The sequence below is a fragment of the Galeopterus variegatus genome, unplaced genomic scaffold, assembly GCF_000696425.1.
Source record: "Galeopterus variegatus unplaced genomic scaffold, G_variegatus-3.0.2 Scaffold247, whole genome shotgun sequence".
NCBI classification, from domain to species: Eukaryota; Metazoa; Chordata; class Mammalia; order Dermoptera; family Cynocephalidae; genus Galeopterus; species Galeopterus variegatus.
Genome location: NW_007726358.1, coordinates 663,535 through 679,303, shown reverse-complemented (window position 1 = coordinate 679,303; position 15,769 = coordinate 663,535). Strand labels below are relative to the sequence as shown.

The 15,769-nt window shown below is 36.2% G+C and overlaps 1 protein-coding gene across 3 annotated transcripts in view; it reads left to right on the top strand.

The window, feature by feature from the left end:
• Nucleotides 1-15,769, top strand: part of ARHGAP32 (Rho GTPase activating protein 32) — a 102,823-nt gene that overhangs the window by 55,988 nt on the left and 31,066 nt on the right. For all 3 annotated transcript variants that reach the window (XM_008566498.1, XM_008566500.1, XM_008566499.1), the window contains one exon: nt 3,197-3,346. In XM_008566498.1, coding sequence (XP_008564720.1) covers nt 3,197-3,346 — 150 coding nt within the window. The remainder of the gene's footprint in view (nt 1-3,196; nt 3,347-15,769) is intronic.

Genomic DNA, 15,769 nt, shown 5'->3' with positions numbered 1-15,769 from the left:
ATACATGTGTGTGTGGTGTGTGTATTCATCATCCTTTCTTGTGCTAAACATATTGTTCTCTACCTTGCTTCTTTGACAGTGTATCCTGGAAAATACTCCATATCGTAGGTAGAGATCCTCCTTAAAAAGAAAAAGAAGTAAAACTCACCAGTAATCCTCTTTGTGGATGTATCATAGTTTGTTCAACCAATTCTCTACTGATATACTTTTTGGGTTTCTTAATAGATATAGTGGATTATTTTAAAAATAACTCTTTAGAAATGTTTAAACTGTTTAGTGTGTTCTCATTACAAAAAACCCATACTCTCTGTTGTGGCCTGTACTCCCTGCCTTTGCATTCCTCTTCAGCTCATCTCATGCCTCTCTCTTCCTGCCTCATTACACTCCTGGCTCCCAGCTCGGATAGGGCCTCCTCAGAGTGTCCGTTCCTGACCACCCTGTCTAACATAGTTTCTTTCCTCTCAAGTCACTATTACTTCACCCTATTTATTTCCTTATTAGACAGTAAAGACAATCTGAAGTTACCTTATTGTCTTCATTTAGGCAGTTTCATATAGTGGCTAGGAGCTTGGGCTTTGAGCCAAATGGCCTAATTTCGAATCCTGGTTATGTGACCATGGGCATGTTAACTTAGTGCTCTGTGCCTCAGTTTCTTTATCTAAAAATGAGGATAATACCTGTAGTAGTATTTTCCTTACAGAGTGCTGTGAGAAATGAACGGTTAATAAATATAAACACTTGTGAAGTTACTTGCACATACTAAGTGTACAATGAATCCTGGCAGTATCAGTATTACTATTTAATTATTCATTGTCTATCTTTAGTCAGTAAGCTCTTTAACAGTGAGGACCTTGTCTCTCTGTTTCCCCACCTTAATCTTGGGATTTAGGACAGTTCCTGAGATACAGCAGGTACTTAAATATTTGTTGCTGAATGAATAATAGCTAAAATTCAAGGCCCATTCCTTTGACATATTCTTGGAAATATGTAATGAAAAGGATGCTTTCTCATATACATCATATACAGTTGCCAAATTCAGTAGATATTTTCATCAAATTCAGTATCAAAATATGAATGCCTACTGTTAACATGTATCTTGGAAGTTCTGACCAATTAGTAAAATCTAAAATGGAAATCAGAAATTATTCCAATCAGAAAAAAGGCTAGAATTACCATAGTTGCTTTGATACAATTACATATCCATGAAATCCAAAAGGATCAACTAAAATCCTCCTAAATTGTTGAGAGTTTAATAAATGATCAGATTTGAGCTATACATAAGAAATTATTTTCCAACATACCATTGATTACCAATTAAGGCTGTAGTTGAAAAAAAAGATATTATTCCACAAGAGCAACAAGAAAGATTAAAATGCCTAGCAATATCCCTAGTAAGAAATATGGGGAATGTGTCCTTTCATAAAGAAAATTAGAAAACTTCAGTGAGAAATATAAAAGATTTAGCAAAATGGTGATATACCCTCTTTTCAAGTGGAAATATTGAATATTATAGAAATTAAAGTTGTTGAAAACCAAACTTATTTGTACATTTCTGAGAACCTTGTCAAAATTATTTTAAAGTTTATATGGTAAATGTTTGAAAATGAACAGAAATGCCTTTAATAAAGATTCATAACACACTGTCTGCTAGCAACTAGGGGAGAATAAATCATAACTTTTAATATAGTATTATTATATGTAACAGACTTCTGAAGTTAACCAAGTGTGCCATAAATGTCTCATTAGTAGATAAGAGAGTATGTCACTTAATTTTAGGGCAAGGAATCACAGATAACAAGACAGGATATAATTTACCTAGTGTTTCAGAGCATGTCAGAGATAGCATCAAAATTATATTGACAATCCTAAGTAAATTTTAAACAATTGGCATGGAAAAGAATAAATTCTCTATTAATCTGTATGTATTGTAGGGCGACTGCTTTGTAACAGTTTGCCCAGGACTTTTCCTACTGTTAGCATGAAAAGTTTCATGTCTCAGGAAACCTCTCAGTCATGGGTGAACCAGGATGGTTGATTGCCCTTGTGCAGTCTATAGAAAAGATGCTTATGTCTACAAATAGTATTTTCCATGAAGTTAAAAGAAATAGATGGCAAATGTCTGATCTGGTTCATAGTAACACAAAAATTGGTCCATCTAGGCCACAAGTTACTCTAGGCACACAGAGCTCCCTCAGAAGTCTTCATCTGTTCAGGAGATTTAAGATTTGAATTCACTCAATAATCGATAGTAGATTCAGTAAGACTCCCAGCAACCATCTGCTAACTGAGCAGGAGGATTGAGGCCACATGGCTTGGTCTTCTATCCTACAACTAATCTCTGAGCTCATGATATTTGCTGTATGTTGACTTCTAGAGTAATTTTCCTTGTAGGCTGCTCTTCCCAGCAAGTTACTTTTCTAGGGATTTGTTTGCTTTCAATTCTTTCACTGTTGTCTTTCTAATATATCAATCAGTGGAAACATTTTCCCCAAATATTAATTTACTTAGCTCTTGCCTTGATCTACAGAGGATTTAAGGTGATGTATGTATTCAGTATACTATAGATGAATGTTAATAGAAGATCTGATGTGTGTATGTGTGTGTGTGTGTTTTGTATTTAAATAGCCATTAGATTGACAATTGTTTTCTATATCACCATGGAATTTTCCTCTTTGTAAAATGAGAAAGAGGGAGTTTTCTTTTTTCAGTAGTATTTGCCAAATTGCTATGCTATGAAAATTTCTTACCATCAAGTAAAATATTTTAGAAATTGACTGGAAATGCAAACCAAACTTACACTATTTTATGTCTTACTTATTACAAAGATCTGCAAAGCAATATAATAGAGTAAAATTCAAGTGAAGTGTCACTTGTAATCCTGTAGCATCCTTAAATATGCCTTGGGAAGATGGCTGGTTTACCAAACTTGATTTAAAGGTCACGGATTACAGTATTTAAATTTTCTCACAATCATATCGAGGAAGATCAGAGATGGGTGAAAAGAAAGTACAGAATTAAAATGTTAATTATAACACAACTGTTAGCTAGACTTATGCTGAAAATGTCCTACAGATTATAAAGTATATTTGTAATAGATTATTTTACAGTTATCCTGTTGAGATGTTAATTTCTTTTCACACTAAGTGTAACCTCTTGCTACAACTAAGGTATTTCCTATTTATTATTATTTTTTTAGTGTCTAAAAAGCACGGCAAGCTCATTACTTTCTTAAGAACATTCATGAAGTCTCGTCCAACAAAACAGAAGCTGAAGCAGCGGGGGATCTTGAAAGAGAGGGTGTTTGGTTGTGACCTGGGGGAGCACCTTCTGAATTCTGGTTTTGAAGGTAAAAATAAAATTTACAAGCTCATAATTTCAGTTTCTGACTTCTCCATATTGGTTTTCTATAACCAGTTATGGAGTAGGCAAGCAGTAATCTGTTTCATTTCAGTTCAACAACATGTATAGAGCTTTCTCAAGTACTTGTCTCAGTTCTAGGTGGAGCAGAGGCTGGAGAGAGGTCTAAGAGTGCACTTTGGCATCAGAGATGTTATGATCTGTTTGAGAAGAATAAGATGTTCACACAAGAGATACAACAACACTGTTATTTAGCATTATTTTTTAATCTGAAGAATAAATCTTTAAGTCAGTTTTCTTGCTCATACTTTATCCCAAAATATTTAATTTTTCTCCTAGAAAAACCTCATAGGTTTGAAATTATGAAATACCAAAACTAGTCTTCTAGCATTTCTGCCTAAACATTTACATTCCTTAAGTGTTTGGATGAGTGGATGGAGTAGATGGATGGATAGGAGGGAAGGAGAAAAGGAGTTTTCCTTTGATATTTTAAAATAGCACTTTCCCATACCATCTCCTTTAGATATGCTAGAATGTTCAGAAGGTATCTATCTATGATGTGGATAAGTACCAAAAATAGATGATTTGTGAAATTCTGAATCCTGATGAGAAATACCCATTATGCCTTTTGAGAAGAGAAGACCACTAGTGAAAACCAGTAGTAAATACCATTAATAATGTCAAGCCTAAATTAAGGTCTTACTCATTGCTTAAAGAATACCAGTGGACATATAAGTTTATGGTAGACTATACCATATATCTTCAGAGTAGACAACAAGCCTAAATTAAGGTCTTACTCATTGCTTAAAGAATACCAGTGGACATATAAGTTTATGGCAGAGTATACCATATATCTTCAGAGTAGACAATGTTATTTTAAACAGTAGTTATTCCCAAATTAATATCAACTTAATGCAGTTCTTTAAAAAACAACAAAAAATGTGAGGGTTATTTTTGTAACTAGTCAAAACGCATATGGAAAAATCAACCAGCGTGAATATCAAAGAGCATTGTAGGGGAAAATCAGTGATAGGATGGGAGACATACAGCTTTACCATATATTAAAACAATATTCAAAACTGGAAGGCAGAGGAAACAATGTTCAGAAATAGTTATTACTATATATAAGTATGATAAAGTGTGGTTTTAGAACCATGTCATGAGGAGAGTTATTTAATATATATTGAGATAAATAGCAGTTTGAAAAAAATTAATCTCCACTTTATCGCACTGAAAATAAACTCCAAATTTTGAGAGTTAACTATTTTAAACTTATAGAATTGCCAATGTGAATTGATTTTGTTTTGAGATAGAAGAAATATCTTTCTCAGATTTAAACAAAAAACATACAGAGGTAGCTTCAAATATACACTTTTTATATAATGAAAAATAACAACTGTAGAGGAGAGGTACCATAGACTAGGGAAAATGATTATTTTTTTGGACATGAGGAAGTGCTGCTATAGTAGTGTATAATATATCACTCAGATTTTTGAGAAAAACATTTAAATCCCTGAATAAAAGAATGGAGAAAAGATATAAACATATTATGGTCACAGGGTAATAGATGGTAAACCAAATAAAGAAGAATGTTTATACTCATTTGTAATCATGGAGATGTGTCTTTAAGCAACTTTTAGATATCATTTTACATTGGTACATATTAATAAAACAGCAAAGCTGTTTTTCTAAATTATGATATTCAGTGCCATTAAAGGTAGCAGTGATTTTTACCAATATGTAAAAACAGTTGTTTTCAGGTAGCTCGGAATTAGTACAGCCTTCTTGGAAAACATTTTGGTGCTTCATAGCAAGAGAATTCATAGTGTTCCTTTCATCCAGCCCTTCCACTCCATACGGATTTATCTTAATGTTATAATTAAATAAGAACAAAAATGCTTATGACAGCATTATATATTAGAGCAAAAATAATTGAATACCCACCTTTTGGAGGAATTGTTTTATAAATTATGCAGTTATTAAAAATTGTAAGTTTGAATACAGAGTAGGAACATAAAATATATTATATGTATATTAGAGCAAAAATAATTGAATACCCACCTTTTGGAGGAATTGTTTTATAAATTATGCAATTATTAAAAATTGTAAGTTTGAATACAGAGTAGGAACATAAAATATATTATATATAAATGGTAGATAAAATTTTAAAACTATGCATACTTAGGTGATATATAAAGTGAATGTAATTATGATAAAGTATTAGATACAGAGAATATCTTTGTGATTTTTTTCTTAGTTGTCATGCTTTTTCAATTAAAGAGAAAAAAACAGTAGGGAAAATATAAGAAATGAATTTAATAGTCTTTGAAGACAAAACTCTCTGTTGCCAGCATGTCCAATGGAGACTAGAAGAACAAAAAATTAACTCAGAGTAGAATTAAAATTTGATAAACATTAAGAGCCAACCCCCTTGAAGACTGAGTCAGATATACAGATATACGAGGGTAATTCAAAAAGTTCACGGAAAGACTTATATTATCTTTCTTTTATTTATTTTAACATTTACTTGTACATATTTGTGGGGTACAGTGTGTTATTTCAGTATGTGCATATAGCGCATAATGATTCACTTAAGGTAGATAGCATAGTTTTGTACTTGTTAGGTCCATCACTCTCCTCTCTCCTGACCCCTCTCCCCTCCTGGCTTCTGGTAACCATTATTCTACTTTCTACTTCTAGTAGAGCCTCCTATTTTTTTTAAGATTCCATATATGAGTGATATCATGTGGTATTTGTCTTTCTGTGCCTGACTTACTTAACACAATGGTTTTCAGTTCCATCCATGTTGCTGCAAATGGTAGGTTTTTTAAAAATAGCTGAATGTTATTCTATTTTGTATATATACCACAGTTTCTTTTTAATCCATTCATCCATTGATGGGAATTTAGGTTGATTCCATCTCTTGGCTATTGTGAATAGTGTTGTGATGAACATGGGGGCGCAGGTTTGTTTCTGATATATTGATTTCATATCCTTTGGGTATATACTCAATAGTGGGATAGCTGGGTCACAAGGTAAATCTATTTTTAGTTCTCTGGGGAATCTCCATACTGTTTTTCACATGGCTGTACCAATTTACATTCCCACCAACAATGTAGGAGGGTTTCCTTTTCTCTGCATACTTGCCAACATCTCTTACTTTCTGTCTTGTTGATAATAGCCATTCTAACTGGAGTGAGATGATATATCATTGTGGTTCTAATTTGCGTTTCCCTGAGTCATGATGTTGAGCGTTTTTTTCATGTGCCTATGGGCCACTTGTATGTCTTCTTTTGAGAAACGTCTGTTCAGTTTCTTTGCCTATTTTTTTTTTTTTAAATTAGGTTACTTGGTTTTTTGCCATTAAGTTGTTTGAGTTCCGTATATATTCTGGATAGTAGCCCCTTGTCTGATGTGTAGTTTGCAAACCCTTCTCTCATTTTGTAGGTTGTCTCTTCACTTTGTTGATGTCCCTTGCTGTGCAGAAGCTTTTTAGTTTAATGTAGTCCCATTTATCTATTTTTGCCTTAGTTACCTTTGTAGTCTTGCTCAAAAAAGTGCTGCCTGCTCCCATTTCGTATGTTTCCGTATGTTTTTTTCTAGTAGTTTCATAGTTTTGGGTCTTAAATTTAGGTCTTTAATACATTTTGAGTTGATTTTTGTATATGATGAGAGGTAGAGGTCTAGTTTCAGTCTTCTGCATGTGGATATCCACTTTTCCCAGCACCACTTGTTGAAGAAGCTGTCCTTTCCCCCATGTATATTTTTTGGCACCTTGTCAAAAATCCGTTGGTTGTGTGTGGATTATTTCAGGGCTCTCTGTTCTGTTCCATTGGTCTATTTGTCTGGTTTTATGCCAGTATCATGCTTTTTGGTTACTATCACTTTATAGTATATTTTGAAGTCAGGAAGTGTGATGCTTCCAACTTTGTTCTTTTTTTTCTTTTTTCTAGATTGCTTTAGCTTCATGGGGTCTTTGTGGTTCCATACAAATTTTAAGACTGTTTTTTCTATTTCTGTGAAGAATGCCATTGGTATTTTGATAGGGATTGCATTGAATGTGTAGATTGCATTGGGTAATATGGACATTTTGATGATATTAATTCTTCCAACCCATGAACATGGGATATCTTTCCATTTATTTGTTTCCTCTTCAGTGTTTATCACCAACATTTTACAGTTTTCATTGTAGAAGTCCTTCAGCTCCTTGGTTAAATTTACTCCTAGGTATTTCATTTATTTGGTAGATATTGTGAATGAGATTACTTTCTTGATTTCTTCTTCAACTATTTCGTTATTGGTGTAGAGGAAGGCTATTAATTTTTGTGTGTTGATTTTATATCCTGCCATTTTACTGAATTCATTTATTAGTTCTAATAATTATTTGGTGGAGTCTTTAGGACTTTCTATGTATATGATCATGTCATGTGCAAATAGGGATAGTTTGACTTCTTCCTTCAGATTTGAATGCCCTTTATTGCTTTCTTTTGCCTTATTGCACTGGCTGGAATTTCCAGCACTATGTTGAATGAGTGGGAAAAGTGAGCATCATTGTTTTGTTCCAGATCTTAGAGGAAAAGTCTCCAATTTTTGTCCACTCAGTATGACATTAGCTGTGGGTTTGTCATATATGACCTTTATTGTGTTGAGGGACATTCCTTCTGTACCTAATTTGTTCAGCGTTTTTATCATGAAAGGGTTTTGGATTTTATCAAATGCTTTTCCTTTGTCTGTGGAAATGATCATATGGTTTTTCCCCTTTATTCTGTTGATGTGGTGTATCATGTTTATTGATTTGTGAATGCTGAGCCATCCATCCTTGCATACCTGGGATGAATCCTAGTTGATCATGGTGAGTGATCTTTTTGATGTGCTGTTGGATTTGGTTTGCTAGTATTTTGTTGAGGTTGAATTGGAGATCTTCACAAATCTTCACATTTGTGTTCATTAGGGATATTGGTCTGCAGTTTTCTTTTTTTGTTGTGTCTTTTTCTGTTTGTGGTATGAGGGTAATGCTGGATAATGCATTTGGAAGTATTTTCTTCTCTTCAGATTTTTGGATGGGTTTGAGAAGAATTGGTATTAGTTCTTCTTTAAATGTTTGATAGAATTCAGCAGTGAAGCCATCTGGTCCTGGGTTTTCTTTGTTGGGAGACTTAATTATATTTCAATCTCATTAGTCATTATTGATCTGCTTAGGTTTTCTAAGTCTTCATGATTCAACCCTGGTAAATTGTGTGTGTCCAGGAATTTATCCATTTCTTCTGCGTTTTCCAGTTTGTTCGCCTATAGTTCATAGTAATCTCTTATGATACTTTGTATTTGTGTGATATCAGTTGTAATGTCCTGTTTTTCATTTATGATTTTATTTATTTCAGTCTTCTTTCTTTTTTTATTCATTAGTAGCTAAAGGTTTATTGATTTTGTTTATCTTTTTGAAAAACTCTGTTTCATTGATCTTTTGTATTTTTTTTAATCTCCAATTCATTTGTTTCTTTTTCAGTCTTTGTTATTTTTCTCCTTCTAGTGATTTTGGGTTTGTTCTTGTTTTTCTAGATCCTTGAAGTATAACAATAGTTTGTTTATTTGAAGTCTTTTTTCTTTTTTGGTGTAGGCATTTATTGCTGTAAACATCCTTTTTAGAACTACTTTCACTGAATCTCATAGGTTCTGGTGTGTTGTGTTTTTATTTTCATTTGTCTCCAGGCATTTTTAGATTCCCTTTTTGATTTCTTCTTTGACCCATTCATTGTTTCCAAGTGTGCTTTTTAATTTCAGTGTGTTTGTACAGTTTCTAATGTCCCTTTTCTTTGTTGATTTCTAGTTTTATTCTTTTGTGGTTGGACAAGATAGTTGATATGATTTCAGTTTTTGAAATTTGTTGAGACTAGTTTTGTGACCATATATTCTATGCTAGAGAATGTTCCATGTGCTGCTGAGAAGAATGTATATTCTGCAGCTTTGGATGAAATGTTCTCTAAATGTTCATTAGGTCCAGTTGGCCTAGCGTAGAGATTAATTCTGATGATTTCTGGTTAATTTTCTGTCTGGGTGATCTGTCCTTTGCTGAAAGTGGAGTATTAAAGTGTCCCCAACTATTATTGTGTTAGAGTCTATTTCTCCCATTAGGTCTACCTGGGTGCTCCAGTGTTGAGTGCATATATGTTTAGAATCATTATATCCGCTTGTTGAATTGATCCCCTTATGATGATATAATGACCTTCCTTATCTTTTTGTAGTTTCATTGGCTTGAAGTCTATTTTATCTGAAATAAGTATAGCTATTCCTGCTCTTATTTGGTTACCATTTGCATGAAATATATTTTTCTACCCCTTTGCTTTCAGTTCATGTGTGTCATTATAGGTTAAGTGAACTTCTTGTAGGCACATTATTGGTTCTTGTTTTATAATCCATTCAGCTACTCTGTGTCTTTCAATTGGGATATTTAATCCATTTACATTTCTAGTTACTATTGATATATAGGGACTTGTTATTGCCATTTTTAAAATCTTTTCTCTAGTCATTTTGTATATTCTCTTTTCCTAATCCATTCAGCTACTCTGTGTCTTTCAATTGGGATATTTAATCCATTTACATTTCTAGTTATTATTGATATATAGGGACTTGTTATTGCCATTTTTAAAATCTTTTCTCTAGTCATTTTGTATATTCTCTTTTCCTTTTTTCTGGTTACTGTCTTCCTTTGTGGTTGGTGGTTTTCTCTAGTGATATACTTTGATTTCTCACTACTTGTTTTTAAAATGTCTCATACGTTTTTGTGTTGTGGTTATGAGGCTTACAAAAAGCATGTTATAGTTATAACAGATTATTTTAGACTTGTAATAACTTAACTTTGATATCTAGGAAAAAAAGAAAACAACAAAGCCAACTCTATGCTCTGGCATCATTTCCTCCCTACTTTTTGACATTTTGTTATTTCAAGTTACATCTTTTTATATTGTCTTTCTCTTGTATGGTTGTATTTGCTGTTGTCTTGTTAAGTTTGTCCTTTGGTCTTCATACTAAAGATATAAGTAGTTGTTTATTACTCTTACAACATTGGAGTGTTCTGAAGTTGTCTGTGAACTTACTTTACTAATGAGTTATGTACCTTCAAATGTTTTCTTGCTGCTTATTAGTGTTGTCTTCTTCAGACTGAAGAACTTCCTGTAGCATTTCTTGTAAGGCAGATCTAGAGTTGATAAATTCCCTTAGCTTTTGTTTCTCTGGGAGACAATGTTAGTTTTTTGAATGTTAGTTTTTTTGCATACAAAGTTCTTAGCTGATAGTCTTTTTTCCTTCAGCACTTTTGAATATATCATCCTGTTTTCTTCTGGCTTATAGGGTTTCTACTGGGAAATCCACTGAGATATGTATTGGTGCTTCATTGAATTTTATGTGTTTCTTTTCTCTTTATGCTTTCAGTATTCTTTCTTTGTCTTTGGTTTTTAATAATTTGATTATGATGTGCCTTTGGGTCTTTGGATTGAATTTGATTGATGACCTGTGAGCTTTCTGCACCTGGATGCTGTTATCTTTCTCCATACTTGGGAAATTTTCAGTCATTATTTCCTTGAATATTCTTTCTAGGTCTCTTTCATTTTCCTCTCCTTTGGGTATGCCAATTAGGCAAAGGTTATTTTGCTTGAGGGAGTCCCATAATTGCTATATTTCTGTTTCATTTTTTCTTATTCTTTTTTCTTTTTGCTCCTCTGATTGGATAATTTCATGTATTTTGTCTTCAAGTTCACTGATTCTTTCCTCTGTTTGATCAAGTCTTTTGTTGGACTTTCTGTTAAGTTTTTCAGTCAGATAATAAATTCTTTATTTCAAGAACTTCTATTTTGTTGTTTTTAATTGATTCTATCTCTTTGTCAATTTTCTCATTCTGCTCCTGACTTTTTTCCAGATATTTAATTTTCTGTCTGTGTTTTCTTGTGATGCCCTGAACATCCTTAGGAGCATTATTCTGAATTCTCTTTCAGACATTTCATAAATCTGCTTTTCTTCTGGATCCATTGCTGGTGCTTTGTTTTCTTTGGTGTTGTTATATTTCTCTACTTTTCTTGATCTTTGTGTCTTTATGTTGGTGCCTGGGGATTTGAGGCTGCTGTCTGTTCCAGGTTTTCTTGGTGTTCTTTGGTAGCTTTAGACCTTTACTGGTAATATCAGAGCTTTGTCTCTGGTCAGTTTTTTTTTTTCCATTCTATGGTAGCTTATTAAACTTTGCACTGGAACTAATTTGCTGTCCTGCTGTTAATTTCTAAACTGAAGGAACTTCCTTTGGGAACCAGAACTTGAGCTTTGGGCTTGAGCTAAATTGCTGCTTTGCTGCTGATTCCTGGGAGAAGTCTTTTTGTGTGAATCAGATTTTAATTGTTAGCCTTTTATTCACTTCTTGGTTTTGTAAGGTCATGGTGGAGAACTGAACTGTGTGGAAATTCTGGCTTGGGACTGAGTCTTCCCAGAAAACTGCACCCCCTGTGGTTCTCTTGCCCTGATGGGTATCCAAAGAGTGGCACCCATTCTGATCAAAAGTTAGATAAGCTGCCCATGCTGTGCCCTGATGTTCCCCTGATGGGCCTGCCTCCCCCCTCCCACCATACACTCCAAACACTTCCCATTCAGCAGCCTGTGCACAAGCCCCTCATGATGGCACACTGACTTCTGGGTGACTCTTTCCTTTGGTCTTCTACAGTTTTTTGGTCTTATGTGGGTCTAGGGAAATCCTGCCAGTGTTCTTACTGGCCTAGGAGCTGGTATGGTATACTCTGAAGCCCTCTTCTTCCCTGTATACTCTAAGCAGCTTCACACAGTGGGTGCCACTGTGGCTTTGCCTTCTCTTACTACTCCGTGTGCTATGCCTGCTGCCAGCCTGGCACCATGCCAGCTCAGTAGCAGCCAGAGCTCAGTAGGGTCAGAGTGAGTGGTCCCTTTTCCTTCTTGCCATGTCCTCTCACACCTTCATGAACTTCACAGGTCTCTCTTCCTCTTCCCGTGAGTGCCAGCAGTCCCAGGATGGCAGTCTTTGCTTTTTAGTAGTTATAAATTGATGGGGTTGAGGGGAGCAATACTGGGTATCATCTGTTCCACCATTTTGGTGATGTCACTTCCTGTATTATCTTTCAACTGTATTTTTCCATGAACTTTTAAAAGTACCCTCATATTCTAGTTGGCATATTAAAATAATTTTATGTTTTATCGGGGAAAAAATGAAGGATAAATATTCATATGATGGACATTCATTTAAATATCTAAATGGAGACTAAATTAGCCAGAAAAGGGAAACCTTCTGAGTTTAACTAAAATTTTGATTAGGAAAGAAAATGAATGTTTAATATCAAAATGATTTATTAGTTTGTCTTTGAGTTAATAAATGTGTGAGAAATTAGTTAAAGATTTTGAAACTTCATATATATTGTATATGAATTGTAACTGTGTGACTACAGTTGCACCATATGTATATATATATTTAAACACATACACAGAGAGACATGTTAGTGAAAAAAGAAACCAGATCTTTTCTCTTTTAATCTTCAGACACTGTTCTTCAGTTTCTACTCTCTTTTCTTCAAAATTAATGGTTATGCTTTTCTCTTTCATTTTGCCACCTATTTTTGTTAATTGTCTCATTTGTCTCTTTTAAAATTACAAGTATTAGTTATGTAATTTTATTTATTAAGCCTCATTATATGGTTGTTTTGTAGACATTCAGTCCTTTTACTTAGGGAATGTGAAATGTAAAGAAACAATTCGAATGTTTTACATGAAGTGTTATGTCTATAGAGGCTTGGTCATATTACCAGGGAAAGACCTCTAATTCTCTATATTTTCAAAGTTTTTCTATTTGTTTGGGAGAATATAAGTAGATATTGATCAAATACCACATGGATATAAGAGACCAGTGAAAGTTATCTGTACTTTTTTTATAGATGGTAGCTTATTTTTGTGAAAATTATATAATGTATGCTAGGAGAGCCTGAAATAAGGAAACAGAATCCTGTGCACTGAAGGGTTTTCTTCTGAGGCAAACCTTTCATCTACTTGAGTGAGAGCATGCTAATTCATAGTATACATAATGAGAAGCATCTTTTTATTTATTTACTTATTTACTTATTAGCATGTTCATTATTGCAAATCATGATTTTCCTTTTTTGTTTTAAGTTTATTAATATTACTAGGTTTTTTTTTTACATTCTATGATGTTGCGGAGCAGTTGTAGGGGAGAGGGAGAAGAGAAAGGTGAAGAAAATAGGGAGGAAGGAGGAGGGGCAAGGTTGAGGCCTGTGGCACCCCACTCATTCTTGCATGGAAGACCAGGGGGCTTCCAGAAGTGGCTTGGTCCTTGCTGGGCTGGGTGCAGATGTCAGAGGGGTATGGCTGAAGCCCTCACTCCCCTACTATCCCAGCTTGAGAGCCTGGGGTGCTTACTGCAGCAGCCCAGTGGTCATCACTGGGCTGGTTGTGGGTGTCGGGGCATGGCTGAGGCCCTTGGCCCCCCACCACCCTGGCTCGGGAGAGCCCGGGGTGCTTCCTGTGGTGGCTTGGTGGTCGTCGCTGGGCTGCTTGTGGGCATTGGGGGTGTGTGGCTGAGGCTCTTGGTCCCCCACTCCCACCACTCTGGTTCACGTGAGCCCAGGGCACTTCCTGCTGCAGCTCGGTGGTTGTCACTGGGCGGGTTGCAGGTATCAAGGGGAGGGCATGGCCAAAGCCTGAGGCCCAAGGCCCCCCACTACCCTGGCTTGGTAGAGCCCATGACACTTCATGTGGTGGCTCGGTGGTTATTGCTGGGCTGCTTGCGGGTGTTGGGGTGCCATGGCCAAGGCCCTCAGGCCTCCCACCCTCGGGACTGGTTGTGGGTGTTGGGGGGCATGGCTCAGGCCCCCAGCCCTCCCTCCTCTCTGGATTGGTAACCCAGGGGACTTCCAGTCCTCCTAGTTTTAAAGGTGTTCTTTGGTGTTGAGAGACCTTTACTAGTTAATGTGAAACTTTGTCTCTGGTCTTTGGGTATTTTGTTTTTTCTTTAAGTTCTGTGTTGGATTATTTACTGTTCCTACCACTTAAACTCTGTACTGGAACTAATTTGTTTTCTATTGCTTACTTCCAGAATGGGGGAACTTCATGTGGGGACCAGTACTTGAGCTCTGTGGTTGAGCTAAATTGTTGCTTTGCTACTGATTCCCTGGGGAAGGCTTTTTGTGCAGCTGAGATTTTAATGGTTGACTTTATAGGTGCTTCTGGGTCTCTTGAGATCTGGTACACATGGGTTGTATAGAAACTCTGGTCTGGGCCTGAGTCCTTTCAGCAAACTGTACCTCCTTTTATATTCCTGACGAGTCTCCACTGAGTAGTCCTATGCTGATTGTGGGGGCAGATTAGCTGTCCTTGCTGTGCCCCAGTGTTCTACCAGTGGGCCTATCTCCCTTACTGCCCATGTTCCAAACACTTCCCATGGGGATGGGCCATATGCCGGTCCCTTGTGGTGACTCACCAGCCTCTGAGTGGCTCCTTTTTTTCAGTTGTTGTGGCTCCTCACTCCTATGTGGGTCCATAGGAAGCATACTACTCGTCTTGCTGGCCTGGGGGCCACCAAGGCCCTCTTCTCCTCTGCAGCCTCCAACAACTCCATCCGGAGGGCACAACAGCGGCTTTTGCCAACTCCTGCTCCGTGCACTCACCAGCTCCAGCCTGGAAGCAGCCAGGGCTCAAAACAGTCATAGCAGTTCTTTCTTTCTCTCATCGTGGCTTCTCCGGCCTTCGTGAACTCCGTAGGTCTCTCCTCCTCTTCCCCTGAGCTCTTGCGGCCCCAGCTTGGCTGTTGTTGCTTTTTAATTGTTGTAAATTGGTTGATATGTGGGAGAGAGTGATTCTAGGGACCATCTATTCTGCCATCTTGACCAGAAGCCTCCAAGGTTTTTCTTTATACCCTTTACTTGACCTATCCCTCCCCAAACCCCCTCCCTCGCTTCTGCCCATCTCTAGTAACCTTAGGTTTGTTCTCTCCTTCTGAAAGTTCAACAAATTGTTATGGTCTTTTCTTCCTTCCTCCCTTCCTCCTTTCCTCCCTCCTTCCCAGTTATAAGTGACAACATGTGGTGTTTCTCTTTCCTTGCCTGGCTTACTTCACTTAACATAATCTTCAGACTCATCTGTGTTGCTGCAAATGGCAGAATTTCATTCTTTTTTATGTCTGAGTAGTATTCCATTGTGTACATATACCACATTTTCCTTATCCAGTCATCTAGTGAAGGACACTTAGGTTGATTCCATATTTTGGCTATTGCAAATAGTGCTGCAATGAACATGGGAGTGCAGGTGTCCCTTTGACATGATGATTTCCATTCCTTTGGATATATCCTCAGTAGCAGGATTGCTGGATCATATGGTAGTCTGCAGCTCGGTGGTTGTCACT